This window comes from Osmia lignaria, chromosome 3 (genome assembly GCF_051020975.1).
Source record: "Osmia lignaria lignaria isolate PbOS001 chromosome 3, iyOsmLign1, whole genome shotgun sequence".
Classification (NCBI taxonomy): domain Eukaryota; kingdom Metazoa; phylum Arthropoda; class Insecta; order Hymenoptera; family Megachilidae; genus Osmia; species Osmia lignaria.
Window position 1 is genome coordinate 3,882,777 of NC_135034.1, and position 26,777 is coordinate 3,909,553.

The 26,777-nt window shown below is 37.8% G+C and overlaps 1 protein-coding gene across 2 annotated transcripts in view; it reads left to right on the top strand.

Moving 5' to 3' along the window:
• Positions 1-24,362, top strand: part of Dscam3 (Down syndrome cell adhesion molecule 3) — a 280,870-nt gene extending 256,508 nt beyond the window's left edge. The window contains exons 11-34 of one of the 2 annotated variants that reach the window (XM_034326183.2): positions 251-404; positions 467-618; positions 723-992; positions 1,588-1,733; positions 1,814-2,249; positions 2,317-2,610; positions 3,506-3,736; positions 4,168-4,323; positions 4,410-4,480; positions 4,729-4,972; positions 5,052-5,198; positions 5,266-5,427; positions 5,509-5,725; positions 5,791-5,879; positions 5,937-6,116; positions 6,197-6,385; positions 6,457-6,642; positions 6,723-7,170; positions 7,244-7,470; positions 7,550-7,718; positions 7,847-8,010; positions 8,081-8,183; positions 10,811-11,053; positions 21,436-24,362. In XM_034326183.2, the coding sequence (XP_034182074.2) occupies positions 251-404; positions 467-618; positions 723-992; positions 1,588-1,733; positions 1,814-2,249; positions 2,317-2,610; positions 3,506-3,736; positions 4,168-4,323; positions 4,410-4,480; positions 4,729-4,972; positions 5,052-5,198; positions 5,266-5,427; positions 5,509-5,725; positions 5,791-5,879; positions 5,937-6,116; positions 6,197-6,385; positions 6,457-6,642; positions 6,723-7,170; positions 7,244-7,470; positions 7,550-7,718; positions 7,847-8,010; positions 8,081-8,183; positions 10,811-11,053; positions 21,436-21,487 (4,730 nt within the window). In that variant the 3' untranslated portion in view covers positions 21,488-24,362. Of the gene's footprint in view, positions 1-250; positions 405-466; positions 619-722; positions 993-1,587; positions 1,734-1,813; positions 2,250-2,316; positions 2,611-3,505; positions 3,737-4,167; positions 4,324-4,409; positions 4,481-4,728; positions 4,973-5,051; positions 5,199-5,265; positions 5,428-5,508; positions 5,726-5,790; positions 5,880-5,936; positions 6,117-6,196; positions 6,386-6,456; positions 6,643-6,722; positions 7,171-7,243; positions 7,471-7,549; positions 7,719-7,846; positions 8,011-8,080; positions 8,193-10,810; positions 11,054-21,435 lie in introns of both variants that reach the window. The other variant, XM_034326185.2, reaches the window with a different exon arrangement.
• Positions 24,363-26,777: the final 2,415 nt, after the last annotated feature.

Here is a 26,777-nt window from a genome sequence, read left to right on the forward strand (position 1 = left end):
CTGGTTGGCAAAATTAATTTATCATCTAGTAATAAAATCTAGTAATCTTTCTTGCAAAAGAATATTTTGTAAGTTTGCGTGCTTTTGTAATCTAGGCCCTAAAATTACTAAAAATTACCCAAATTATCGAATTACCCAATACCAAATTACCATTTTATCAAATTACTAAAACATCAAAATACCAAGTTACTAAATTACCAAATCTCAAATGCTCCAAAATTCACATTCCACTCTCGTTTTATTAATCCAGACACTGTACCGGAGCTACAATACACCTTCATCGAGCAAGCCCTACGTCCAGGACCTCCAGTATCCCTAAGATGCTCCGCTACAGGATCTCCGCCTCCATCCTTCACCTGGCTGTTGGATGGAGAACCACTGAGTGAAATCGCAGCTGGACACAGGTGCGCATTTAGATCCCATCGATCAATATTCCGCTACTTAACTGTGAACAATGTCCGAGCAGGTACGCGATAGGACAGTACGTTGATCAGTCTGGGGACGTAATCAGTCATTTGAACATATCATCAGCCGGCGCTGAAGATGGTGGCCTTTATGCCTGCGTCGCTTCCAACACCCTGGCTACAGTGGAGCACAAAGCGAGACTGAACATTTATGGTAATCTTCATGATGATGAAAGATAGATTCATAATAAGGATAGAAAACTGATTATTGTCTATTTTAGACTTTTTTGAGTGATACTTTGGATTATATAATTTCAGGTCCGCCGTATATCCGATCAATAGGACCAGTCCGAGCAATTGCCGGTGTCGATACCACCATAGCATGTCCTTATTCCGGTTACCCTGTCACGTCGGTTGAGTGGTCCCGTGGTGGAGTTGAACTACCTCTCGACATAAGACACCGTGTCGATAGCGAAGGACATCTTACAATTGCGAATGTGGATCCAAACGATGCTGGAACCTACACTTGCATGGTTCGAGCTAGATCTGGAGAAACTGCCAGTAGAGATATTCGACTCACCGTTAGTAGTGAGTATTCCATAATGATCAAATTCTGTGTTGAAGAGGATGACATAGAAATCTTGATCCTTGACTTATTGTAAATTATTTGTACGTTAAATATTTTGTATAAATTATTTTATATTAACCTTCAACATTGGAATATATTATAATTTGCACAATGGACTTCCATAAATAAACTTAATTAAATTAAAAAAAAGATTTCTACGATATGGAAGTCATATTTTTCTTGCGGTAGAGAAACCGCAAGTACCTTTATGTAGATACATACATACACACGTGTATACTCGTTTTAACGAGAAACGCGTTTTTGTTTTTCTTTCTTCACGGTCGTCTAGCTTACATTCACAAGAAAGTCGCCAGCTAAAAGAAGGGAATTGCACGCCCGGAAAAATTCGTGTAGCGTTAACTTTCAACTTTTTCTCATTTGTCAGGGCCCGTCTAGAAGTAGAAAAGTAAGGTCGACTGATGAACACGTGGATGGACAGTAATGCATTCTGAGCGGAAATAATTAGCTTATTTTTTTATAGCTCTTAAAATATATACTAAAACACACGTTGCAGATAATTAAACAACGTATAATTAAAAACATAATTCTTTTCAGGTCCTCCAATTATGAGCCCCTTCAATTTCCCTCCAAACCTGCAGGAAGGCAGTCGAGCTCAGGTCACTTGCAGCGTCACTTCCGGTGATCTACCGATCTATTTCTCCTGGCTGAAAGATGGAGAACCATTGCCTTCTTCCTTACGCGTACGTCTTCCGAAAAGGACACTGAAATCTTTATTCACAGTTGTCGATGCTACGAGTATTTATCAAGCTTCTGGTTTCAGATTGAGGAGAGGGTGGCCGACTTCTTCAGTCTGCTCGTTTTTAAAGAACTATCTTCCCGGCACAGCGGCAAGTACAGTTGTGTGGCGACGAACAGCGCGGCTAAAGCCAACCACACGGCCGAACTTTTGGTCAAAGTACCACCGCAATGGATCTTTGAGCCGCAAGACATAGCCACCCTCCTTGGTAACCCCTTGAACGTACATTGCGAGGCGAAGGGATTCCCGCCACCACGTGTCACATGGCTGCGTGCCAAGGGTAGAAGTTCCAACGACTACCAACCGTTGGTCGATGGCACGGACGGCAGGCTAACCATATTGCCAAATGGTTCTTTGTGGACGGCTTCTGCTGGACCCCAAGACGAGGGTCACTACCTCTGTAGAGCGAACAATGGCATTGGGTCTGGTCTCAGCAAAGTCATCTACGTGTCTGTTCATGGTAAACATTTTTTCATTCAAACTAAAATTGACAATCACTTGTACTATCTTTTGTCACTGTCAAACAGAACCAGCAAGATTCGAATTTCAAAGCAAAAATGTTACCATTCGTCGAGGGGAATCAGTGACGTTGGACTGTACTGTGATTGGGGATAATCCTATAGAAGTGCAATGGATGCACAACAGCGATCGTCTGGATACAAATAGCCATAGACTGAGTATCAGTCAAATCAAAACGGACAATGGATTAAAGTCGCAGTTGTCTATAGGGAGCAGCGATCGTCAGGATTCAGGGGTCTACAGGTGTACAGCGGATAATGCTTATGGGAGGAGCGAACATCTCATTTATTTAGCTGTTCAAGGTACCTTCCTACGATAAAAAATATTGAAAAAATACAAATACAGTCTTTTACTTTCATGTGCGATCAAATGATCGTTTTTAAAATACGTATGTGGGAAATGTGAATTAATAACTGTGAAGTATTGGTATAAATGAAATAGAAATTATTTCATACTTTTTAACGCATTTTATTAGTGCAGCAAAAGCTTTTATTAATAACTGTCACGTCATTGTATAAATAAAATATAAATTATTTTACACTTTTTAGTGCATCTCGAAGTCGGTTGTATTTTTTGTTAAAAATTATTTTATTTCACACATTTTAATGGAACGAGCAGTATTTGTAGGATACCATAAGATGGTTTTGCGTTTTTATTAATCAGCTAATAACTAAAAACCAAAAAAAAAAAAAATACAGTAATCGAATTTAGATTCTTAATAAAAATTTTTGCAAGTGGGATCATCGTGGAAATATCTCTTATTACATGTGAAAGGTTTCATCGCAATCGGTACATTCTTTGCAGAGTAAACGTCGAAAAATATAAATAAAGCATTACGTTCATTGCAATAAAAATCGTTAGGAATGGAAAAATGCAAAATTTTTTTAACGGGACCAATCGGGAGACATACTCTACAAAATGCAAAAGGTTTCGTTCCGATTGGTCCATCCGTCTCGGAGTAATCGGCGAACATAGAAAAAAAAGCAAAAAAAATACTGATCGAATTGAGTAATCTTCTCCTTTTTCGAATTCGGTTAACAAAATCTATTGTAATATTTATACATAAAAGAAGTAAGTATTGAATTGACACGAGCAAATGCTACTGTTCCATTTAGAGACAAATATTCTACAATCATTGACGAATCAATTCAACCCAATACAGATAATGGTTTAATTGTGTTTGTTTTACAAATACAGAAAGGCCAGATCCACCAGCCTCATTGGAAGTCATAGAAATCGGCTCGCGATCGATACGATTGCTGTGGAAAAGGGCTTTCGATGGGAACAGTCCGATACGAAATTATGTCATTCAGTATCGGTCCCTGAATCACGGTTTGGCGGATGATTGGAACCCCGCGAAAACGCACAATGTCACTTACACACCCGGAAGTTCTAATAACGGAAACTCCATCCATCCCTCTCAGAATGGTACGTAAATCCATTTCACGTTTATTTAAAATTCTATTTCAAAGAATCCTTTCATTTAATTCCATTTAGTTTCATCATTAAATGTATCATATTTTTCAAATCATCATTTTTTAATGAATTTTTGATGAAGTTTTGCGATGTTCTTTAAAATTTTGTTAAATAATTTAGTCAATAAAATGTATATTTTCCATACAGGTATTAAATTGTTGGAGAAATTTTCTAAAATAAAATTCTCTCGTTCCCTTTATTCTAACCCAAAAGATTAATATTTATATTGAAACAATGTTGCATCGTTGAAAATAGAATGAAAGTTTTTAAAAAATTTTTATAATTTATAGATTTGACGTTTTTTATAATCTCTGTCAGACTTTTCTTCGTTTGACATGCTGTTAATTTGTAATCTCTATTGATGAATTATCAAATATTCACAGGATTGTCCCCTTTTGAAACAACCAGTGATGATCAGGAAATGGCTCTTGTGGGTGGACTCCATCCGGCTGTAACGTACACCTTTCGTATATTCGCTATAAATTCCATAGATGTGAGCATACCCACTGATCCGGTGGTGGCAAAAACTCAGGAAGAAGGTACAGAAATACATATCATTATTTAAACCATTTTATAAATCTTTCATTTTATGTTCTTAATCATTTTGTTGTAACTTGTGTAATAGCACCTACTGAACCACCACAGAATATTAAAGTTCAGTCTGCTGGGCCTGGAGAACTTATGGTTAGCTGGCAGGTAAAAGTTTATTACATTTAATAAACTGTATTTTAAGTGCAGATCCCTTAGATCATTATAAATAGTAATAATATTTCTACAAAAAATTGCCATCACTAATAATTAATAATAAAAATTACCATCACTAGTTATTAACTTTTCTAATATTAATAATAACCTAGTGAAACAGTAATAATATTGATATAGATAAAATGTTAGTTCTTATACTTTGAAATTGAAGAATGCAAGAGTTGAAAATTGATTCACAGCCGCCTCCAAAAGAGTCCTGTAATGGAGATTTATTAGGCTACATAGTGACATGGTCGGAGCATTCATCTTCGACGTCAGGTGTCAACCAGAGCAAAAGTTTGACCGTGAACGGATGGGCGACTACAAAAGTGCAACTCACTGGTCTCAGAAAGTTTACGAAGTACGATATATCGATCAGAGCTTTCAACAGTATAGCCAGCGGTCCGGCTAGCATTCCCATTGTTGGAACTACTCAGGAAGGAGGTGGGGCAAACAGAAATTTTCACCGACATTTCAATTTCAACAAACAATAAATCAATTGCAATTATTCTTACCATTTCAGTACCAGAGACTCCACCAACCCAGGTGTCCTGTGTTCCTTTATCTTCCCAGAGTGTAAAAGTATCCTGGAGTGCACCACCACCACATCAACATGGTGGAATCATTCAGGGTTACAAGGTGTACTATAGACCAGTACCTACTGACAATAGTAAGTGATTCTAAAATTAATTTAAAGAAAATTAATAATCTATAATGATATCCTGTGTTTGTTTTAGTGGATATTTCCACAGTGGGTGAAGTAAAGAAAACCTCCAGTGTGGAAACCTACCTGCACACTTTGTACAAATACACAAACTACTCTATTAGGGTACTGGCTTATACAGGAGCAGGGGATGGTGTCCTGAGTTCGCCAATTTTTTGTACAACAGAAGAGGATGGTAGGAATAATTAATATACAATTTTTAACAAAGTGTAACACTAGTTAATGATCACTAAATTAATATATTGACCTTTTTTAGTTCCAGGACCTCCAGCTGGCATCAAAGCTTTAGCATTAACGGCAGAAAGTATATTAGTTTCGTGGTTGCCCCCCTTGCAACCAAATGGGAACGTCTCCAAGTACACAGTTTACAGCAGGGAAGCTGGCTCCAGCAACCACAACACCCACACCATGCACGAACCTCCATTATCGCCCACAGATACACTAACTATGGAACTTCGAGGTTTAGTTGAGAGGTAATTAATCTAATTTTGCAAAATGACTCTCAAATCGCAAATAATTAAAAATATATATATTTCAGGCAATTGTACGAATTTTGGGTGTCAGCAACAACTGGACTGGGTGAAGGAGAATCAACCACCATAGTAACACAAATTACAAACACCAGAGGTAGTATTACCTTCCATTTGTATTTTATGAGTTGATTAATGTTAATTATTTTTAAAGCTCCAGCTAGAGTGGCTTCATTCTCACAACTTCTGAGAAGAGCAATTAAATCATCAATCACATTATCATGTTTGGTCGTGGGCAACCCTACACCTCGTCCAATTTGGACATATAGAAACAGTCAGGTATCTACTGGTCGTCATTATGAACTGACTGCTGATGGTCATCTTAACATTCGTGGTTAGTTTAAATGATTTAATTCATCCTTATCCCTAACCTCAATATCAACCATTTCTATGAATGTACAAAATGAATTTCAGGATTAGAGCAATCAGTGGCAGGGAACTATACTTGTTCAGCCAGCAACTTATTTGGTAATGATTCCGTTACTTATACTCTGGTTGTTGTGATGCCCCCCAGGACACCAACTTTAGAACTTCAATATACTACAACAAACAGTATAAGACTAAGGTGGAATCATCCCAATAATGGTGGTGCTACTATTCAAGGTGTGTATAACAGTTTGAATCATCGAATTATAAAAGATCATGATTATATCAATCTCTGTTACACTCATCAGGCTACGTGTTAAGCTACAAGAGGGACCAAGGTGGTTGGGAAGAAATAGCATTATCACCTGAACAAACTGAGTTCATTTTATCAGGATTGAAATGTGGTTCTTCATATTTGGCACATTTGACGGCTCACAATCGTGTGGGTACTGGAGATCCAAGTCCTCTGATCAGTGCAACAACAAAGGGAGCTGGTACTTTTATTTCTCTTCACGACAATAAATTGATTCCTTGGAGCTTGTACATTGTTATAATTCATTAATACTGTTTACAGCTCCATTGCTACCAAAGGAACGAGACATCATCTCCGCCAATGGAACATCCGTAAAATTGAACCTATTATCTTGGCCAAATGGTGGCTGCCCCATACAATACTACACTGTAGAGTACAAGGGACGTATCAGTACAGAACCATGGATTCTAGTAGCAAGTCGTGCCACAGAAAACCTAGTTATACGAGACTTGAAGACTGCCTCCTGGTACAGTTTACGCCTGACAGCTCACAACGATGCTGGGTCTACACAAACGAAGATGGAATTTGCGACAACCACTCTCAATGGAGTCAGCATCGGTCCTCCAAATGATCTCATCATGGAAGATGATGTGAAGAAAGCTATACCTAATCAGAAAGTGCTGTATGTAGTCGTGCCTCTCATATGCGCCATAGTACTCGTTGTTTCAGCTGCCATTTTGGGATATGTGATGCTGAAACGAAGTGGCAGGTATGTCAAAATTCCTCTTTAATTTTCCATTACTGAAGATGGGTATAACTATTATATTTTAATATATCTTTAGGGCTAATTACTTGGGAGAGATCCTTCCTGGACAGCAACAGAATCAGCAGTCTGGATTAGGACTTGTTCAGCTACAGCAGCAACATCAGCAACATCATCATCTTTCTAGTTGTATGTCAACGATGCAGCTGAAATCTACCGCTGAAAGAGATAATAGACGAAATCATCAAGTGTATACTAGTTCACCAGTGAAACAAGAAAATCACAAGGCTAATGATCATGGATCAGGTTCATTTCGTTTCATGTTACTCATATTCTATGATAATACCCTTTTTTAAACAAACATCTTCATGTTATTCTTGCTCAGAAATGTACGAGATTAGCCCGTACGCAACATTCAGCGTCCCAGGACGAGAGAATCGTTCAGTGACCACAGCCACTCTCGACTACACCATGCAATTTAAAACATTTGGCCATTTAGAGAACGAAGACATCAATACTATTGACTACGAGAGGTCCAGTGTGGACTTTGAAAGGTAACTGTTTTCTTTCAAGCTCCTGAAACGCATGTGTTTTTAGTAGACGTCCAATTCCTAGCTCGATGCTTGACGCTCCTCTCCCTGACCCTTTTCTCTTCCTCTTTCTGGTGTTCTTTCACGTGCAGGTCTAAAACGCCAAGATGGCACAAGCAACGATACTTCCCGAGCATCGCGGAAGCGGAGAGCAAGTTGCGCTCCAGTCGTCAGGGTTCCGGAAGTGACACGTCCGGGAGTCCTTGTGGAGAGTGCGCCGGACCTAGTTACAGAGTACCAGTGAAACCTTGCAGAGGTAATCTCCTTAATACAATCTCTAGGAAGAATTATAATGAATAGAAGCTGAAACCTGACATTTCTTACAGATGTATTTTCACGAGGGGTGGAATCGAGTACAGAGTCCAATAATGAAGGTTCACCTTCGCTTGCGAGACGACGAAGCCGACAACCGAGCCGGTCTACTCGCAGGTAGCCAAGGTTTGTTTGTTTCCACATAGCACTCAGTCTCCTGATTATATTCAATATTCGTATCACGGTTTTGTGTCGATCAGAAATGAATAACGGGAAAAAATGTAAAGTTTCTTGGGAAAGCCTGAATTCTTCGTGTGAACTGTACCACATTGAATACACAGCTTCGCTTTCATCTTAATACTTTGCTTTCCTAGGAAATTGAGGAAATTACATTTTTCTATTCATATCATATACAGAGTATTTACATAGTAGACTCATATCATCATCATTATCTATCATGTATATTACTTGCATGTTGTCAACCCTTTGAGGACGGAACATTTTTAAGCTTGCACAGAGTATTATTAATTTAAAATAAAAGAAGTAATAATTTCATCCTTCAAAGCAATATTATAAATCTTTACTGTCTGCGCTTATAGATGTGCTTTGTGTCAAGAATATAACGCAATACGTACGGAATTATGAATTACTACGACAATTATGTTTGGAGACATATATAGGGTGTCCGCGTTAAAGTGTGACACGAGTTTTATTTCGTAACTATTGATGACACGAAAAATTGTCTATATGGAAATTGCACGGTACAATGGGGTCTATGTTTTGGCGTAAATGAAAATTTATTTACATTATTAGTTTAAAAGATATGACGGTCAGGTTTCGTTTTTTAAATGGAACTATATATTTTCTTTTCAGATCATGTGTTAGTGCTTTCAAGACGAATTCATTAAGCTTTAATGTATACACCTGATTTTAATTAGTTTTCAAGATATAACGTTTACAAATTTCCCGATTTTCAGTGGATACGTCCCGGTTTGAGTAGCAAGTCGTAAAAGCGGCCCTATTGTTGCGGTTTCTTATTCTTTAGGTCTGCCATTCCTAGCGTAGACCCCCGCTGTGGCGCTTACCACTACAATAGGGCCACTTTTACGACTTGCTACTCAAACCAAGACATATCTACTAAAAATCAGGAAATTTGTAAACGTTATATCTTGAAAACTAATTAAAATCGGGTGTATACATTAAAGCTTAATGAATTCGTCTTGAAAAGCACTATCACGTGATCTGAAAAGAAATATATAGTTCCATTTAAAAAACGAAACTTGACCATCATATCTTTTAAACTAATAATGTAAATAAATATTCATTCACGCCAAAACATAGGCCCCATTGTACCGTGCAATTTCCATATAAACAATTTTTGTATCATCAATAGTTACAAAATAAAACGCCTGTCATACTTTAGCGCGGACACCCTGTATGCGTCGGTCGTCCACAAAAGGGTTTTAAATTAATTTGGATAATCATATGAATACAGTATTCTCTTGTTATATTGCCATATGAGCAATTTGACCTTCACACTAGTGCAGTACTTTTATCATTATAGCCTATGAAAATAATATACAGTAAAGATTCGATGAAAGCGAAATGCTCGGAACCGTACTTTCGCTTACATACTACAGTTTCTCCATCATTAGAAGTTTGCGACCGCTTCGAACATAGAAAAGGGCAGCTAGTGAAAGACGGGCTGTCGATTATTACGATCGCGGCTTCTCTTCCTTTTTCATTTGCTATCCTTCCCTGTGTCTGAAACTTATCGTCAATTTAACAAGTAAATATAGTCCAAATTATATCGTGTTTGGTGTTATTTTAATCAGGAAAATGTGACAAATACCCAGGAATACTCTTTATAAGAAAAAAATGATAACAACGTTCAGTCGTTACATTAGTATTACCTTACTAATATATATATTCGATCCCAGGTCATGTTACACTACTCGGCGAGCGAACTTTCGGGCATCTCAAGGGGTATACGTCTCAGTGGTAGGGATGAGTTCTTCGTTTTCATCGAATCTTGACTACATTTCTATCTCTCTCTCCCCTTTAAATGAGAGCTTGGAAGCTTCAAATATTTTCAGCTCATACAGCTGTTACGTCCCCCCTTGCGGGTGATTATTCTGCTTATAATATGCGGCACAGATTCTGCCGATTGAAGCGCTTAAGCGTACCTTGACCTACCTTGCGGATAATACGGGGTACAGGATAGGCATTCAATGATCTGCGTACACATATACAAGGTGTCCCATTTAAATTGATATGGAATTGTTGATATTGAAATTGCATGGAATAAGGGGGCCTATGTTTTGGCCGAAGTGAAGAATCTTTTGCATTATTAGTTTAAGAGATATGATGGTCAAATTTTGTTTTTTAAATAGAACCATATTTTTTTTCAGATCATGTAATAGTGCTTCTCAAGACGAATTCATTAAGCCTTAATGTATACACTTGACTTTAATTAGTTCTCAAGATATAACGTTTACAAATTTCCCGATTTTCAGTAGATACGTCTCGGTTTGAATGGCAAGTCGTAAAAGCGGCCCTATTGTTGCGGTAAGTGCTACAGCGGTTATTCTTTGGGTCTGCCGTTCCTAGCGTAGACCCCCGCTGAGGAATAGCTCTCCACGGCAATATAACGAGTCTACTGTAGGTACTTATTAACAAAAGGTTCAAAGGTTGTCGAATTTAATTATCCAAATTAATTGAAATGTAACTTCAATCGGATACAAAAATGAAGATGAATAAATCTTCGACTTTCTTAAGGGTTTTCACAAATGTGTTTTGTTCAGTTCGGTGGAGGACATGACGTTATTGCCGCCAAGCGGGTTCAGCGACAGTCGCGAATTGAGCGACGTGGAGTGCGACCGTGATCGTGATCGTGATCGTGATCGTGATCGAGACCGTGATCGTGATCGTGATCGTGATCGTGATCGTGATCGTGATCGAGACTGGCAGGGACTATCAGCGGGAATCCGTCACGGTGGCAGCTTGGGTAGACTGCCAATCGAGGCCGTCGAATCTATGCTCGCTAGGTATCGACACGAACCTCCGTAGACCGTAGTAAGCTGATACCAAGTTAAGATTCATTCTCTGTTCAAGTGAACTTCAAAGAAAGGCTCCTGAACTCTTCTCACATTTTATTTTTCTTAATTATTTAGACGCTAGGTCAGTAATCCTCGACACTTTAATTGGTGAACTTGTAAAAAGGCTACTCCCACTCCAATTTCGATGATTTTTAAATATGTTGTAAAATTCTTCATTGTAAACAACTTTTTCCCTTTAAACTATACAGGGTGTTTGACAACAGGTGGGAGATTTTTAAGGGGTAATTCTAGGGATCAAAGTAAGACGAAAATCAAGAATAACGAAATAGCGTTTGCGGCTTTGTTTTCCAGTAATTAACGTTTAAAAATTCAAGTAAAAAGCGCCTAAAATTTGTGCCTCGTCATCCTTCATTTTCGTCTTATTTTGATCCCTAGAATTAAAAAATCCCTTAAAAAATCTCCCACCTGTTGTCGAACACCCTGTATGTCGGACTCGATTAGTTTACGAGATATTCGCGAAGGAACATTTTTACTACTACAGCGAATTCTGCCTATACGTATGCAGCCGTCGCTCGCTTGCCTATCGTTTCGATAAGCAGCACCATGCAGTCCGGCTCTTATTCATACAACGGGTGAACTGAAAATTCAAATTATAACATTGGAGTCGCGCGCTCAGCCGCCTAAAAGAGGCCGGAATATTAATATAACCTGACCTGACCTAACCTAGACGAATACATAATAGGACAAATAAAATACCGCCAACATTAGTACGGACGGCAGACAATCTTGTAGTGCACTGCTATTTTGGTAATATTTTTACACTATTGAAAGTCTTTAAAGCTTAGGAGTTTTGTAAATGGGCAGAGATTTTAGATTCAGTAATTCACACACACAAGTACAGTAATGCTTCGAAATAAGCAAGTGGTCTCTGCTTCGAAATAAGCAAGTCGCTATCCCCTCTTTTTTGTTTGAAGTCGCCCGCAAAGTGAGAGGTACGAGAAACGAGTGAGAGGTCCATGAAAGCGCGAAGCCGATGTTTAGGGTAATAAATTTCACGCTTGACTGAGCAGTGACATCGGTTAGTAGAAGAAGGATGGAATATATATAATGCTTTCTCAGTCTGGTATATTTGCTTCGAAATAAAGCATAGTGCGAGAATGAGAGGGCATGTTATATTCTATCCTTGTCCAAAAAATAACATCGCTGCTCGGCCGATCACTTTATGATTTGCCGCTACCTCGGATCTCTCACTCATTTCTCGCGTTCTCTATCGTCCCGTTTCGAGAACAAAGTCAAGCCGAATAGCATACCTGCTTCGAAATAAGCAACTGTTCGGTCCCGAGCCACTTGCTTATTTCGAAGCATTACTGTATTCTTTTTGCTCTTTTCGCCATGAGTACAGTAGTGCAGGTTTATTTCCGTTTCCACAGCATACATTCAGTTTAACCAACTGTGAATATAAAAAAGGCTTTAATGTTGCCAACCTAACATACACAATGAGTAATACCAATGTTGATGGAATATAATTTTTTCTCGCACCCAGCCGCGGACGTATACGTACAGGCGAAAGTAGTAGTACTCATAGTTTTTCGCAAATATCTCGCAAACTAATCGAGTCGGACATATAGCTTAGAGGGAAAAGGGAGAGAGTAGCTTTTCTACAAGTTCATTCTTTATTTTAGTCAAAATCAATTTAAATGAAATTAAATTTAAATTCTAATTGATACCTTGAATTAGCAAAAACTAGGTTCAATTATACAGGGTGTCTCAAAACTCCTGTAACACCCGGAAATGAGAGGTTGCTGGGGTGATTCTGAACAACTTTTTCCTTTACCAAAATGTTAGTTGAAGCTTCGTTTTTGAATTATTAACGAAGAACGCTGGCCATTGAGAGCGCGCGCTCAACATTTTTCAGTTACACTTACCAGAATGAATGCATTGCTAAATATGTCTTAGGCTTAGAAAATATTAAATCTGTATTAACAAAGTACGATGAGAAAATTTCAGAGTGAATGATGACGACTAGAATCTTGCCAGGGCTACCAAGCTCGTATAAACACTTCCTAAGTGCTTGGGACTCAACGCCTGTCGAAAGTCAAAGATTGAATGAACTGGTAAGCCGTTCACTGATAGAGGAAGAAAGGCTGAAACTACATACAGAAACAATGGAAGTGGCTCTCGTGAATAAAAACATAAGTAGGAATAAGTTTTCAAAGGCAGTACCTAAAGGTCCTGCCAGCACACACACCCAAACAGGGAAGGCGAATGTGTGCAACATTTACAAGAAGGAAGGGCATATTGCAAATAACTGTAGACTGAAAAAGGATTATGATGCAGGGGGCTGCTTCATATGTCATAGAACGAAACACAGAGCCAAATTCTGTCGTTTAAAGAATAAAACTGTAAATCAGGGCGCAAGCCACATACACAACATTAGCCCTAATCAACAGTACAGATTGGATGGAACCCGTTTGGTCAGGAGCAAGCCAGCACATGTCATTCAACAGCCAGTGGATGGATAATTATGAGAGTTTGACTCAACCTATTGATGTTAAAGTTGGAAATGAATAAATAATAAAGGCAATAGGACTAGGCAATTTTAAAATGAAATCATTCAATGGGAAACACTGGAAGAAAGGCGAAAGTAGAAGTGTTCTGCACGTTCCAGAACTGAAATGTAACTTGTTCTCTATTAGCTCTGTTTTAAATAAAGGATATTGTTTTAAATTAACACGAGATGACTGCAAGCTGAAGAAAGACGGTGAGATTTTTGTAACCGGAGAAAGAAATGAGAAACTATACAAATTGAACTTGGAGATAGATACAGAAAGTGGAGAATCAAGCCTTTCTAGGTAGAGCAAGCAAAAACACACAAAACCTAAAAACCTGGCACGAAATGTTGGCACATGAAAATGTTACACAAGTAAAGAGTATTTTAAACGAGTTGGATATAAAATTTGTAGATGACGGACTTTTCTCCTGTGATGGATGTATACTGGGTAAGCAACACAGGATGCCATTGCGATTAAGCGTGAGTATTGCAGAGCGAGCTAGCGAAATGGTTCATGCTGATGTGTGTGGACCAATGGAAAAATTTTCGGTGGAAGGAGCACGTTACTTTCTCTTAATCAAGGACGACTTCAGCCACTATCGGATCGTTTACTTTCTAAAACAAAAATCAAAAGCTAAATAGAACATTATAAACTGTATTAAACTGATAGAAAACCAGATCGGAAATAAGGTTAGAATCTTAAGAACAGATAACGGACTAGAGGAGGTGAACAAAAAGATAAGAGCATTTGTAGAAGACAAAGATATAATACATCAGAAGAGTTGCCGTTACACACCACAGCAGAACGGTCGGATCGAAAGAGAGAATAGAACAGTAGTCGAAACTGCCAGGAGTATGCTGCAATCAAGAAACTGTGGAAAAGAATTGTGGGTCGAGGCAGTATCAACAGCAGTTTACGTACTAAATCGAAGCGGAAAGAGTTCCGTAAAGGGTAAAACTTCGTGTGAACTATGGAAGAAAAAGGAACCAGATATTGTGAACTTTCAGATGTTTGGCACAGAAGCGTTTGTATTAACTCCCAAACAGTTGAGAAAGAAATGGGTCCCCAGAAGCAAAAAGGGAATGTTTGTCGGATGTGAGGAAAACACCAAAGGTTATATTATAGAATATATTTTGAAAAGGAGAGGAGGATTGAAATCTCCAGTGACGTTATATTTAAACTAAAATGTGATACGAACAATACTTATTTAGAAAGTAAGCCAGTAGTAATTCTAAGAGAAGAGATTGACGAAAACGGTAGAATTAGAGAAAAGACTGAAGAAGGAAGTAGCATTAGAGAAGAGACCGAAGAAAACAATAATATAACAGAAGAGACTGACGAAAACAGTAGAATTAAAGAAGAGACTGGGGAAAATAGACAAATAAGGGAAGAAAGTGAAGATACCCGAAATTTAGAGCAAAATAACACATTATATGGAAGAGGACATCAAGGAACGACAGGACCATACAACCTGAGAAGAAGAGAGGAAATACGGCCGCGTATTCGACCAAGTATCGAAGCCGAATGCTGCAGTACCGAGAAACAGAATAGCACGAGGTTTTTGGTTATGACTGTACCTTCCCCTGCTGACCTGACGTTCAGTCGTCGGTGCTGGGCGGAGTGCAGGTTTCAGGCACTTTTTACTCGAATTTTTAAACGTTAATTACTGGAAAACAAAGCCGCAAACACTATTTCGTTATTCTTGATTTTCATCTTATTTTGATTCTTACAATCACCCCTTAAAATTTTGTCCACCTGTTGTCGAACATCCTGTATATTAGATATGTAGCAGTAGTTTGAAAACAATTATCTATGTTTATTTTAGTCAAACAGATATTTTTGTTTTTTTTCCTCTTTTCAGATTTGATGTTATTTTTTTTTTAATCGACTTCGGAAAAGGAGGAGGTTACTCAATTTGATCAGTATATACTTTTTTTTCTGTGTGTGTTCACCGATTACTCCGAGATGAATGGACCAATCGAAACGAAACCTTTTGCATTTTCTCATTCCGAACGATTTTTATTATTACAAGAAATGTACTATTTCATGTACATTCGGCGTATGTTCACCGATTACTCCGAGACTGATGGACCAATCGGAACGAAACTTTTTGCAGCTTGTAGAGTATAACTCTACCTTTTGCCTTTTGTAGAATATGTCTTCCGATTGGTCCCGTTGAGGTGACAATGTGTAGTAAAGACAATTATTATTTGTATTCGAAATAACACTTTATTGAATGAACGCGGAACGGATAGGTCTGCACGCTTCGAAGGCAGACATCCAAGTCCCGCTCGTTCACTCTTGGCGTTAGGGGGTGCGTCGTGTAAACAACAACGAAAAGAAAGTTTTCTCGAAGAGGGAAGAAATAGGTTTTTCAGACGAATGTTTTGTTCCCTGCCGGGTACGCCGCACAGTGGGACAGAACGGCTTTCGGCGATCAAAATTCTGTAACTTCGGTTCTATTGGAAATATTTTAATGAAATTTTGGGAAGTTTTTTCCTATATTATGGTACTTAAGTTGTACCAATATAAATCATATTGAACTACAGGGTGTCAAAATATTCACGTATAAAGTATAACGCGTTCAATATCCTTCACTTGTAAGACATATTTTATGTCATTTAACAAAAATTTGACTCAAAACTGTTAATAACTATAATAGGAACGGATTTAATAATTAAAAAATGACAAGACATGTGTTATTATAATATATTTATTTATATTTATTATGATCTATACCAAATCATTCATGAAAATAGTTTCGACAATTATGAAAATTTATTATGGCATATTGCAAGGCCGAAATAAAGTTTTGGGTAACGAATATACACGTCGAATGCAGTTAACTGGATAATAATCGTATCTGGTACTGCTTTTCCATCATCGTGCGCTGCGGCCAAGATGGGTGTAATTTATTTCAATCGTCATTTTTTTGAGCAGTGGCAGGTTGGGGCAGCCGTTTTTTTCTGATTCTGATAGAGGAAGGTTCACTTTTTACTACAGTAATAATTAAACCCCGCACAAGTGTACACATTTTTTTAAAATCAAACGCAAAGTTGAGATTTTAGTTAAATGTATTTCGTTTCAATCAGATCCTATTATTTAAAAAGTTGTTAACATTTTAACTTATTTTATGCACTGAATAGAATCTATACTAATCTAGTAAACTTTGTAATTCATTTGAATTTTATCTTTCCGAGTAAAATTTATTAGAATCGTACATTGAAGTTATGGGTAATATTATCAGCGTTTCATCTTGACGAATTTCTACTGACTTTGAGTGCGAACCACGGCAAAACGGAAAGAAATATGAAAAAACGGATTACATTACGTTAAACTACAGTTTATTCTCTATCGATGTATGTAATTAGTTTTTCAATTTTCGAATTCACGAAAATCGACTTTTGATCGCCGAAAGCCGTTTTGTCCGCACTGTGCGCCGGATCAACGGCCATGTGGCCCAAAACGCTGGCCCAAACCGCCTTGACTTTTATTGCGTACCGGCCGTGCACGCTACACCGTTAAAAAAAATTTTTTCATTTTTTCATTGTTATTGCAAAATACAGAAAATTTCTAATCTCAACATAGGATGATTTCAATGACCCTTTAATATGTTGTCATGGGCATGATTCTGAACAACTTTTTTATTATGCTGTTACGTGGCCGAAGGCTAGGCAGCGCGTGTGGCTAGCGGAGATTTTCGGATAAGAGGCCGCATAACTTATATTATTTATAGTCAATACAACCCGAACGGTTAGGTTGTATCATTGTGGGAACTGTCACTAGTTTCACTGGGTTTAAAGAAAGATGCTAATGTGGGTTGACACAGCAATGTATATATTTTGCATATGTGGTTATTACAATTGTTCTTGGCGCGAATGTAGGTGTGTATTGTATATTACCTATTTCCGCTGATGCTCGGTTTTGACGCACTGGCAATGCGGGGGTATTATGTGTGGTTGATAATAATGCCAAATAGAAACACTGATTCGACTCGCGGATTCTATAAGGTTAACTTTGCTTGAAGAGGACTTCAACCCGATCTTACTAAACAGCAACCAGCTCACGTTCGTACACGATGTGCTCAACACTAGATGAACTTTGGAACTGCCCCAGAGCGTTGGTACAAACGGGTTTATATACTAGTTAGAAGGGGTGATCTGGTTATCATTTAGATAATCGGGCTGGGCCCATCTGTTTGGTGATGTTTAAAGTGGTTGCATCTGCTATGCGATTACAGTGGACCCATTGCTTTCCCAAAACATTTGGTTCTGTTATCGCTGGGCCTTCTGTTTATTTCAAGATCAAGCGGCCTGTTTTCCTGAGAGTTTTCCTTCCCAGATGTTAAAGGTTTATTTCTTAAGAGAGGCATGTTTGATAAAACGATCTGCCTTTATTATTGTTAATATCTATTGTTATAGCAAAAAACCTATTTCTTGATGTTACTCTGCAAGGAATGAACCGATCGCGATGAAACCTTTTGTTACGGCAATGTGTTTAACGTAGGCATTTTGTAAAATGGCCAGGCATTGTGTAGAATGCCCGTTTGAAAACACATTGTGCAAAATGTCCGCAACAAGTTTCGGTCACTCTATAAAATGTCCTAGAGTAATAGTGTTGTTTAAATAATAACGAAAGCGTTGCTGGCCGCCTTAGGGCGGCCGGATTCAAGTATACACTATACACTATACAGCCATACCTAACCTTGTAACAGTACTTTTTCTATACTGTGTCTTACTTTTTACACGTTTGGTAACGGGGAATTTTTAGGTTGTCTGACAAGAAACAGCGATAGATATCTGGTAGAAATCTGCTTATATATTTTCGGAAGAGTCATACATCAAGGAACTTTTACGACCGGAATTAATATTCTTTAATTCAGAAAACGCGGAACGCCACTCCTGGCTCGTAGTACAACAATTTATACCGAATAACTTTAGAAAACGCGAACGCCACTCCTGGCTCGTAGGACAATGCTTTGTTGAACGACCTATTGAAATAATCTCGGTTCTTGTGAGAATGAATAGAATCCAAGCAATTGATATATATATATATATATGAGATTATCAGAACGACGAGAGGTCTTGCCCTTGCGGGATAGAGTCGCACGTCGCTAATGTGCACAAAGTCTTTGCGTTCCGTGATATCTAGGAAATGTCCAGAGGCACTTCCGTGGTCTCTTGGATTTTTCCAGATTCAGTGGTTCGTTCAGTACCGTGCTTCCTCACACACAATAGATGGAATTTTCGCCGGAACGACAATTGCACACTTGCCACCAGTAATGGGTAGGCATGCACTGTCGGCGGTTGCTATTAGATGTCTTTAAGATTCGACTGATAAGAACCGAAATTATCAATTTAACGCAATTAATGGTGTAACTTGTTACGTTGGGCGAGACTATGTTTGTTTGGCTATCTTGGCACTATTGCTTAGAACAACTAACAATAAGAGGTCTCGGCAGGGCACGATTACGTGACCTCGACGATTTCTCTGTTTCTAACAAACAGTGACCTTGACGTTGATACTATTTCGTTACATGAATATTGAAAAGAATTGTCTTGAATATATAAAACGCGAAGCACGAATCATATGTGCCACAAACCCAGGAGTCACAAACTGAGTCGCAGCACTGCTTCACGGAATTTGTATTTCACTGGTGTTGACGTGAACCGAATTAGTGTAACAGAATTTGGATGTAATAAATTCTTTAAACTGACTACTACGACGAAACCTTGGTTATTCGCGAACGGGTATCCCTTGTAGCAGTGCCGCGGCTCAGTTTGTGCACGCGACTCCTCGGTTTGAGGCGTATACACGAAGACAGTAGATCGGCAGTTTGACGATTGTACCAAGGCGGTTTGACTCGCCTTCGCGTACCGTTTCTCGCCCAACGGACCCTCGTATTTTGCGTCTTACCGCTAGCGCATTCGAACGTAGAGTGCCGGATCATCGATCCCGCATCGATCTCCTTCGATCGATCCTAGGTGGGGATCGATGCGCACGCATCTCGAGCGAGTGGGAATCGTTGTCGTTTAAGGGGCATGCTCCTAATGAGCCGAATATACAGGGAGATTCTCTCGGTGCGCAACACAATAGCCGCCCCGCACAATGGAACCCTGCTGTGTTTGCGGGCAAAAAGCCCAGGAGGTCAAATCGCCGGACCCAAGACTGCTCTGTGTGTTTTGGGTCCGGCAATTTGACCTCCTGGGCTTTTTGCCCGCAAACACAGCAGGGTTCCATTGTGCGGGGCGGCTATTGTGTTGCGCGCCGAGAGAATCTCCCTGTATATATATCAATATGTAACATATACGGTTACAACCTATCACATCTATGTATGGTTTTAATAATAATAATAATAATAATAATAATAAGTTTAATGTCAACGAACCGTGGGGTTTATATAAAATGTCCGGGCCATTTGTGAAATACTTGCCTATTATGTATACATTGCCCAAAAAAATGGGCATTCTACACAATGTCCGATCATTTTACAAAATGTCCACGTTAAACACATTGCCCGTAACATCTTTCACATCTAATAGCAGATATTTCTGCGATGATCCCATTTGCAAAAATTTATGGAATTCGTTATTGTTAATAACTATTGTTATTGTAATTATATAATAAAAGCGGTAAGCCACCTTACGGCATCCTACAAATACTGCTCGTTCCACTAAAAAGTGTGAAATAAAATAATTTTTAACAAAAAATACAACCGACTTCAAAATGCGCTAAAAGGTATGAAATAATTTCTATTTCATTTATACCAATATTCCACAACTATTAATAAAATCTATTTAATCGTTAAATAGTATACTAAATACATTTCAATCTTTTCAGAGGCGGCGCAAAATTATAAACTTTTCTTCTACTAGGAAGATCATAATTCAGGCGTCGGCAACCTATAACAAATGATAATTTCAAGTAAACAATATTTAACGGGAATCAACATACCCATTGCAAATTAACAAGATGTACATCAGAAGTGGTGCAAACTTTTGATGCAATCGTTACAATTACAAATGTTTACTGCCGTATCTATAATGTTTCGAATTTTTTCTTACGACTTATTAATTACTAAGTTCGCCATACCGCAATCAAATTGTTATTGGCAGCATAATTTATTCAGGTATTTTTAATTTAGTGCTGACTCCAAAAAGGTTGAAATGTATTTAGTATACTATTTAACGATCAAATAGGTTTTATTAATAGCTATGTAATATTGGTATAAATAAAATAGAAATTATTTTACACTTTTTAGCGCATTTTGAAGTCGGTTGTATTTTTTGTTAAAAATTATTTTATTGGTTCGATTATTTGTTTAATTTTATTGAAGGGGAGTTTGGGTTAGCAATAAAATAAAAAAATGAGTTAGTATTTAGTCAAACATTTTTTTAAGTATCGGTGTTATTATTTGTTTAATTTTATCAAAGGGGACTGTTACGTTGGCAATAAAATGAAAATGACTAGATCGGTTGATCGTAAGACTGCCTATGATCGATTCAGATCAGATAAAAAAACCATTAGTGAATGTCGCATGTGCCTAAATTAAGTCATATATTTTTAAAATCCTTTTATTATTCATCCATCTGCCCTCGTGTACTCTAACATAACATTTATCGCACGCTTCCCTCGGTACCCACGCTCTTATTGGCCAGTATTTTTCGTTAATAATTCAAAAACAAAGCTTCAACCAACATTTTGGTAAAGGAAAAAATTGTTCAGAATCACCCCAGCAACCCCCTATTTCCGGGTGTTACGAGGGTTATGAGACACCCTGTATAAAGATTAAACATTGATGGGTTTATTTAATTTCAGGTACCAACAAAGGAAAGAACAAGAAAGGCAAGAGTTCACTATACACGTTTGATGGAGATTCAACAAATCTAGCGGGAATCTTTGCGTTAACGATACAGAAGAAATCGTAAAAACTGTCTAAAGGTTTTGCGGATTGTCAATGGGAAGCTTTAGTTTTCGAGAAGTGACAAAAGAAATTGACGAACCATCGTACTGCATAGAAATAATAATGTACTAACATAAAAATAATTCGTAAATCAGACTAATCACAGGGATGTTCGCTGTAAAAAACTGTTTGCTCACTGTAAAATACTGAGAAGAATGTTTAATAGTAAGATTGCAATAATATCTGCTTCAATTACTATAGTGTTCAATGTACAAATACTTGAGCTACTTAAATGACAAATTTTGTAAATGAAACATAATTAAGAAAAGAAAATTGGAAATTGTAAAGGATGTAATTGAACCTTTTTCTCAGTGTGCTGTCATGTTTTTGTCATCAAATTGTACGATCGACTGCTCTGCGTCTCATTCGAATACTGCCGCTGCGTTATTCGCAATTTTTATTCGCGTGACCATTAACCCTGACCAATTGCGCATCGAACGCGTTATCAGCAACAGCTACACGTGAAAGTACCGACAACTACTTTAAATATTTTAAAATCTCATCTGCATGGATTCGAAATTGAGAAATCAACGTGTCTATTGTCATCGATTGAAAGGAAGGTTAGAAAACAAGTCAATTTAGAGACGGAATGATGAATCACGCACGAGTATAATCGACAACTATTGTATAGTTATAGATAGATCGTATACGTATCGCTAGTCATGCTGTGTTACCATGAATTGTATAGTTGAACGAATGAGATCATTTGAAAGCATTGAGACCTTTACTGCCATTATCGAGAAACATCGTTTTAACATTAGCGTAATTACGGACTGTGGTGGAGCTATCCCCCATCTTAGGCACACAAAATTGTGGATTACCCCCTCATGATTCTACAATTCTAAGATTTCAAGATTTTAAGATTTTAAGATTCTAGAATTCTGAATTTTTTAAATTCTAGAATTCCAGAATCCTAAAATTCTCAAGTCCTACAATTCCAGAATTCTAAAATTCCAAAATTCCAGCTTACCCTCATAAAAAGTCCTAGTTACGCCAATGCGTTTAAGTAACTAATGTATACTACCATAGTATTCTAATTTCCACAACAGCAAAAAATAAACATGAAATATCAATCTAATTTCTAACAAAAAATATCAGTACAGTAAGTTGTTGTTACCATACTCGTTCACAGAACGTTTTTATACTAATAACTTTTGCATCTACATTTTTACAGTGGTGGATTTTTCTTTTGATGACTCCATCTAAAAATTCAAAAGACAATCGAACATTCTTCACTCAAAATCTTACATTAACTTTAAAAATTTGCATGTCTCTCCGATATAGAGGAAAATTCACCATCATACTTATTTTTACGAATAAGCATTTTCCTTACAAAATCACTATCCCTATCCCTACTAATATATAAAAATGAAAATGTCTGATCGTGTGTTCCTCTTTCACGTTTAAACGGCTAAACGGATTTTAATGAAATTTGCATTATTGGACAGCTTATTCTTTCAAGATGGACATAGGCTATGTCATATTGCGATTGGTTATGTTTTTGACTATTTGGTAGTACTCGGCATTGCCACCAAGACCCCTCGGTATGCTACACTCATAATACATATATGTATATGTATGTAGATTTATCAGTTTTTTGGGCTGTAGTTCCGAATGTCCCCGGTCGCGGATCGACATGAAATTTGGAGGGTTCGTTGAGAGCAGGTAGACGACTCCAAACATAAAGTGGTGTCTACGGCTTCCTATTAGTTTCCAAGATATTAATTAAAAATTTTCGGTACAATACATAGACTTCTGTTTATACAGACGTAACTAACACAGCCATCTTCGCTGTAGCAACCGTCATCGTCAAATGTCGAACAACCGTTCACACCATACGCTTCTATAGGGTGACCCATGTAAAATCCATTTTTTTTTTTTAAACTTTTTGTAACTTTTTCCTTTCCTTATCGTAAATTACCGTAAATTACCATTTATACGTAGGTTAGGTTAAGATAGATCAGGTTACATAAATTTCCGGCTGCCGGAAGACGACCGGCAACGCTGCAACAGTCGTCGTATCTTCAAAGTTTTAAATAGGACACCCTATAGATAGTTAGGTTGGAACCCCCGCTGCGTCAACGGCTGTTCGACACTTAACGATGACATCTACTACAGCAAAGACGGTTGTGTTGTTGCGTCTGTATAGGAAAAATTCTATGTATTGTACAAAAGTTTTTAATTAATATCTCAGAAACTAATAGGAAGCCGAAGATACATATTATTAGAGATACTTATATTTGGGCAACCTCCCCCCTCCCCCTCAAAATTTCATCTTGATCGGCGACCGGGGACATTCGGAACTTTATCCGTTTTTTTTTTGCTTTTTGGCATTCGTTTCCTTATTCATGTCGTATCAGACAAAGAAATATTTGTCATTAAAAAAAAAAATTGCACCTTGCATTTAATAGTATTTCTGTTTGTATTAAAGTGTGTTTTAGCTGATTTCTTTCAATTTTTAACATTCAATTTAAAATGAACTATTGGCGAATTTATGAGAACGCTGTCGAATATTCTCGAAGAGTTGGTGGCGATTTTACGAGAACGCTGTTTAATTGTTAGCGACGTTACGAGAACGCCATCGAACACTCTCCAAACGTCGCTATTATTAGTCTACCGAAATATAACCCTCTCCCCACCTATGATCAGGCGACAAATAGGCAGTTAATTTTCTATCGATTGGCTACATCAATCGCGGCGGGGATCCCGGACCGCGATCTGTATTAAAATTCCCGGGCAGAGCCGGGTAACGCAGCTAGTTATACAGGGTGTCCCACGCAACTGGAACAGACTGTACCTCCTAAACGGTTGGGAATAGAAGAAGATGTTATAAGTAATAGTTAAATGGTATACTTATGGTATACTTATGCCCTAAACTTATTCGTTAGGAAGTTATCGAAGCTAAAATCGATATAAAATCGGGTCGGCAAACGATCGCACACGGGTAGTGAATAGTTACTCATGGAATTCTTAATCTTACAGTGACTAGTATTAGCAGCCGCTTCATGTTTACAAACATTGTAATGGAACATAACGTAAATAAGAGAGCCCGAAATAATTCAGAGAAGCTTTAGCTTCGAAAACTTCCTAACGAATAAGTTTAGGGCATAAGTATGTTAGTACTTTTATGTAGAGCACAAGAAACTGCATCGACTGGTGCAGTCAAAAACATAGGTTTCCATTTTTTTTAAAAGTGCAGTTGCATTTTTCTGATGCACCGATGCACAAAAGTGCATAAAATTAGTTGCATATTATGCACCGTCCGATACCATTTAACTATTACTTATAACATCTTCTTCTATTCCCAACCGTTTAGGAGGTACAGCCTGTTCCAGTTGCGTGGGACACCCTGTATATAAAATGAACGATGTTTGACGAGATGCGATTCTTAGTAATTTCTACAAAATACAAAGGGCCAGTTGTAACAACATTCCTAATTGCACTGTCCAACATATTTTAACTTTTTTTTTCACGGTCCGATTGCTACTAGGTGATTCTTGTAGTGTTTTGCACGTTGATTACGAATCTGCAAACCGTTTTGCTCCTATATATACAGTTTCTGAGAAATTTGAGTTTGAAAAAAAACCGTATTTTTCAGGTTTAAACAAATTTTTTGACGTAATTATAAAAGATATTGAAATTCTATTTACCTGTATTACCGCTTAAAGCAACTGCATTAGGCGAGACGCCGAGCAACCGTCCTGACGCGGAGCACCACTGTCGGTACTTCGTCTCCCTCGAAGCTACAGGGTGATCCTCTCGCTACGCTACCCGATAGGAAGTGCCGCCACAATAGAATGTAGAAGTAGACATCCCATTTCTGCCATCGCTTACTTGACCCCTGCAGCGAAGATGGCTGTGTGCGTGAAAATGTGTGTAATGACCAGAAGAGTCCCATTTAAACGCTACGGAAAACAGAATATTTTCTTAACACATTTTCACGCACACAGCCGTCTTCGCTGCAGGGGTGAAATAAGCGATGACAGAAATGGGATGTCGACTTCTACATTCTATTGTGGCGGCACTTCTTTTTGGTTAGCGTAGCGAGAGGATCACCCTGTACATATTTCGCTTTCTGGCTTGATAAAAAAATCGACGTTGCAACTTGCTCCGGGTGTTTTTTCAAGATGAAAATCTGCTCTATCGCGTGGTATAATTTGATTTTACGCTAGACCTCTACTTTTTCAGATAAATTGAAAAATATCCTAAAAAATTGGTGCCAAATCGGCGACCCTCCGCGTTCAATGACCGTTTAAACATTTATAATGTATTAAAGATAGGTATCGTTGTATTCAGGAAAGTCTACAGAATCTTTTAGTGTAAATAGAATTTCAATATCTTTTATACTTACGTCAGAAAATTTGTTTAAATCTGAAAAATATGTTTTTTTTTCAAAATCAAATTTCTTAAGAACTATACGTTAGGACCTATACTATAGGAGCAAAACAATTTGCAGATTCGTAATCACCTAGTGGGAATCGGAATGCCAATTCCCTGTTAGACAGTGTTATCGGCATTAACGAAATAAAATTGTGCGTTTCGACATTTTCTTGATTTCTTATACGGCGTTCTGTTGAGAATGAAATCGCGTCGAAACGTGCAATTTCAACAGAAGATCAGCAAGTGTGATTGAAAGAAAGAGTATACAACGGTATGTCTTTAAGGTGTACATACATGTAAGCATTACATTTAGTAGTTAAATAATCTTATCAACATGCAATATGCTCGATTATTAATTAACACCAAAGATAACTTTAAGTATTGCGTTGTTTTCATTCGCAAAATACTCTATGTGAATATTTTCATGTCTAACCTTTCACGTTCCTTGCGTTTCAAGATGAACGGAATCTGATATGAACATTACGGTTGAAATGCAGAGTGAAACGATAGGCGATACTCATGTTGATCGGATCGAACGAATTTAATTGTAATAATAATAAGACGGCAAGTCTTTCGAACGCCAGTATCGTGTTGATGTCCGATCTTCATGCGTCATGTTCTTGAAGTGAGACTGAGACTAATTAACTACGCTTATGTTAATTTCTGCCAAAGAGAGTTTATAGTTCATAAATACTATTTAAGTTAAGGCTATTGCCTTAATTGTAAGAATTAAACAAGATATCCATAACACGACGTCTATAACTGTACATTTGTCGAAAGGGAGGGCATACTTCATGTATTATTGTCACTAAAAAGG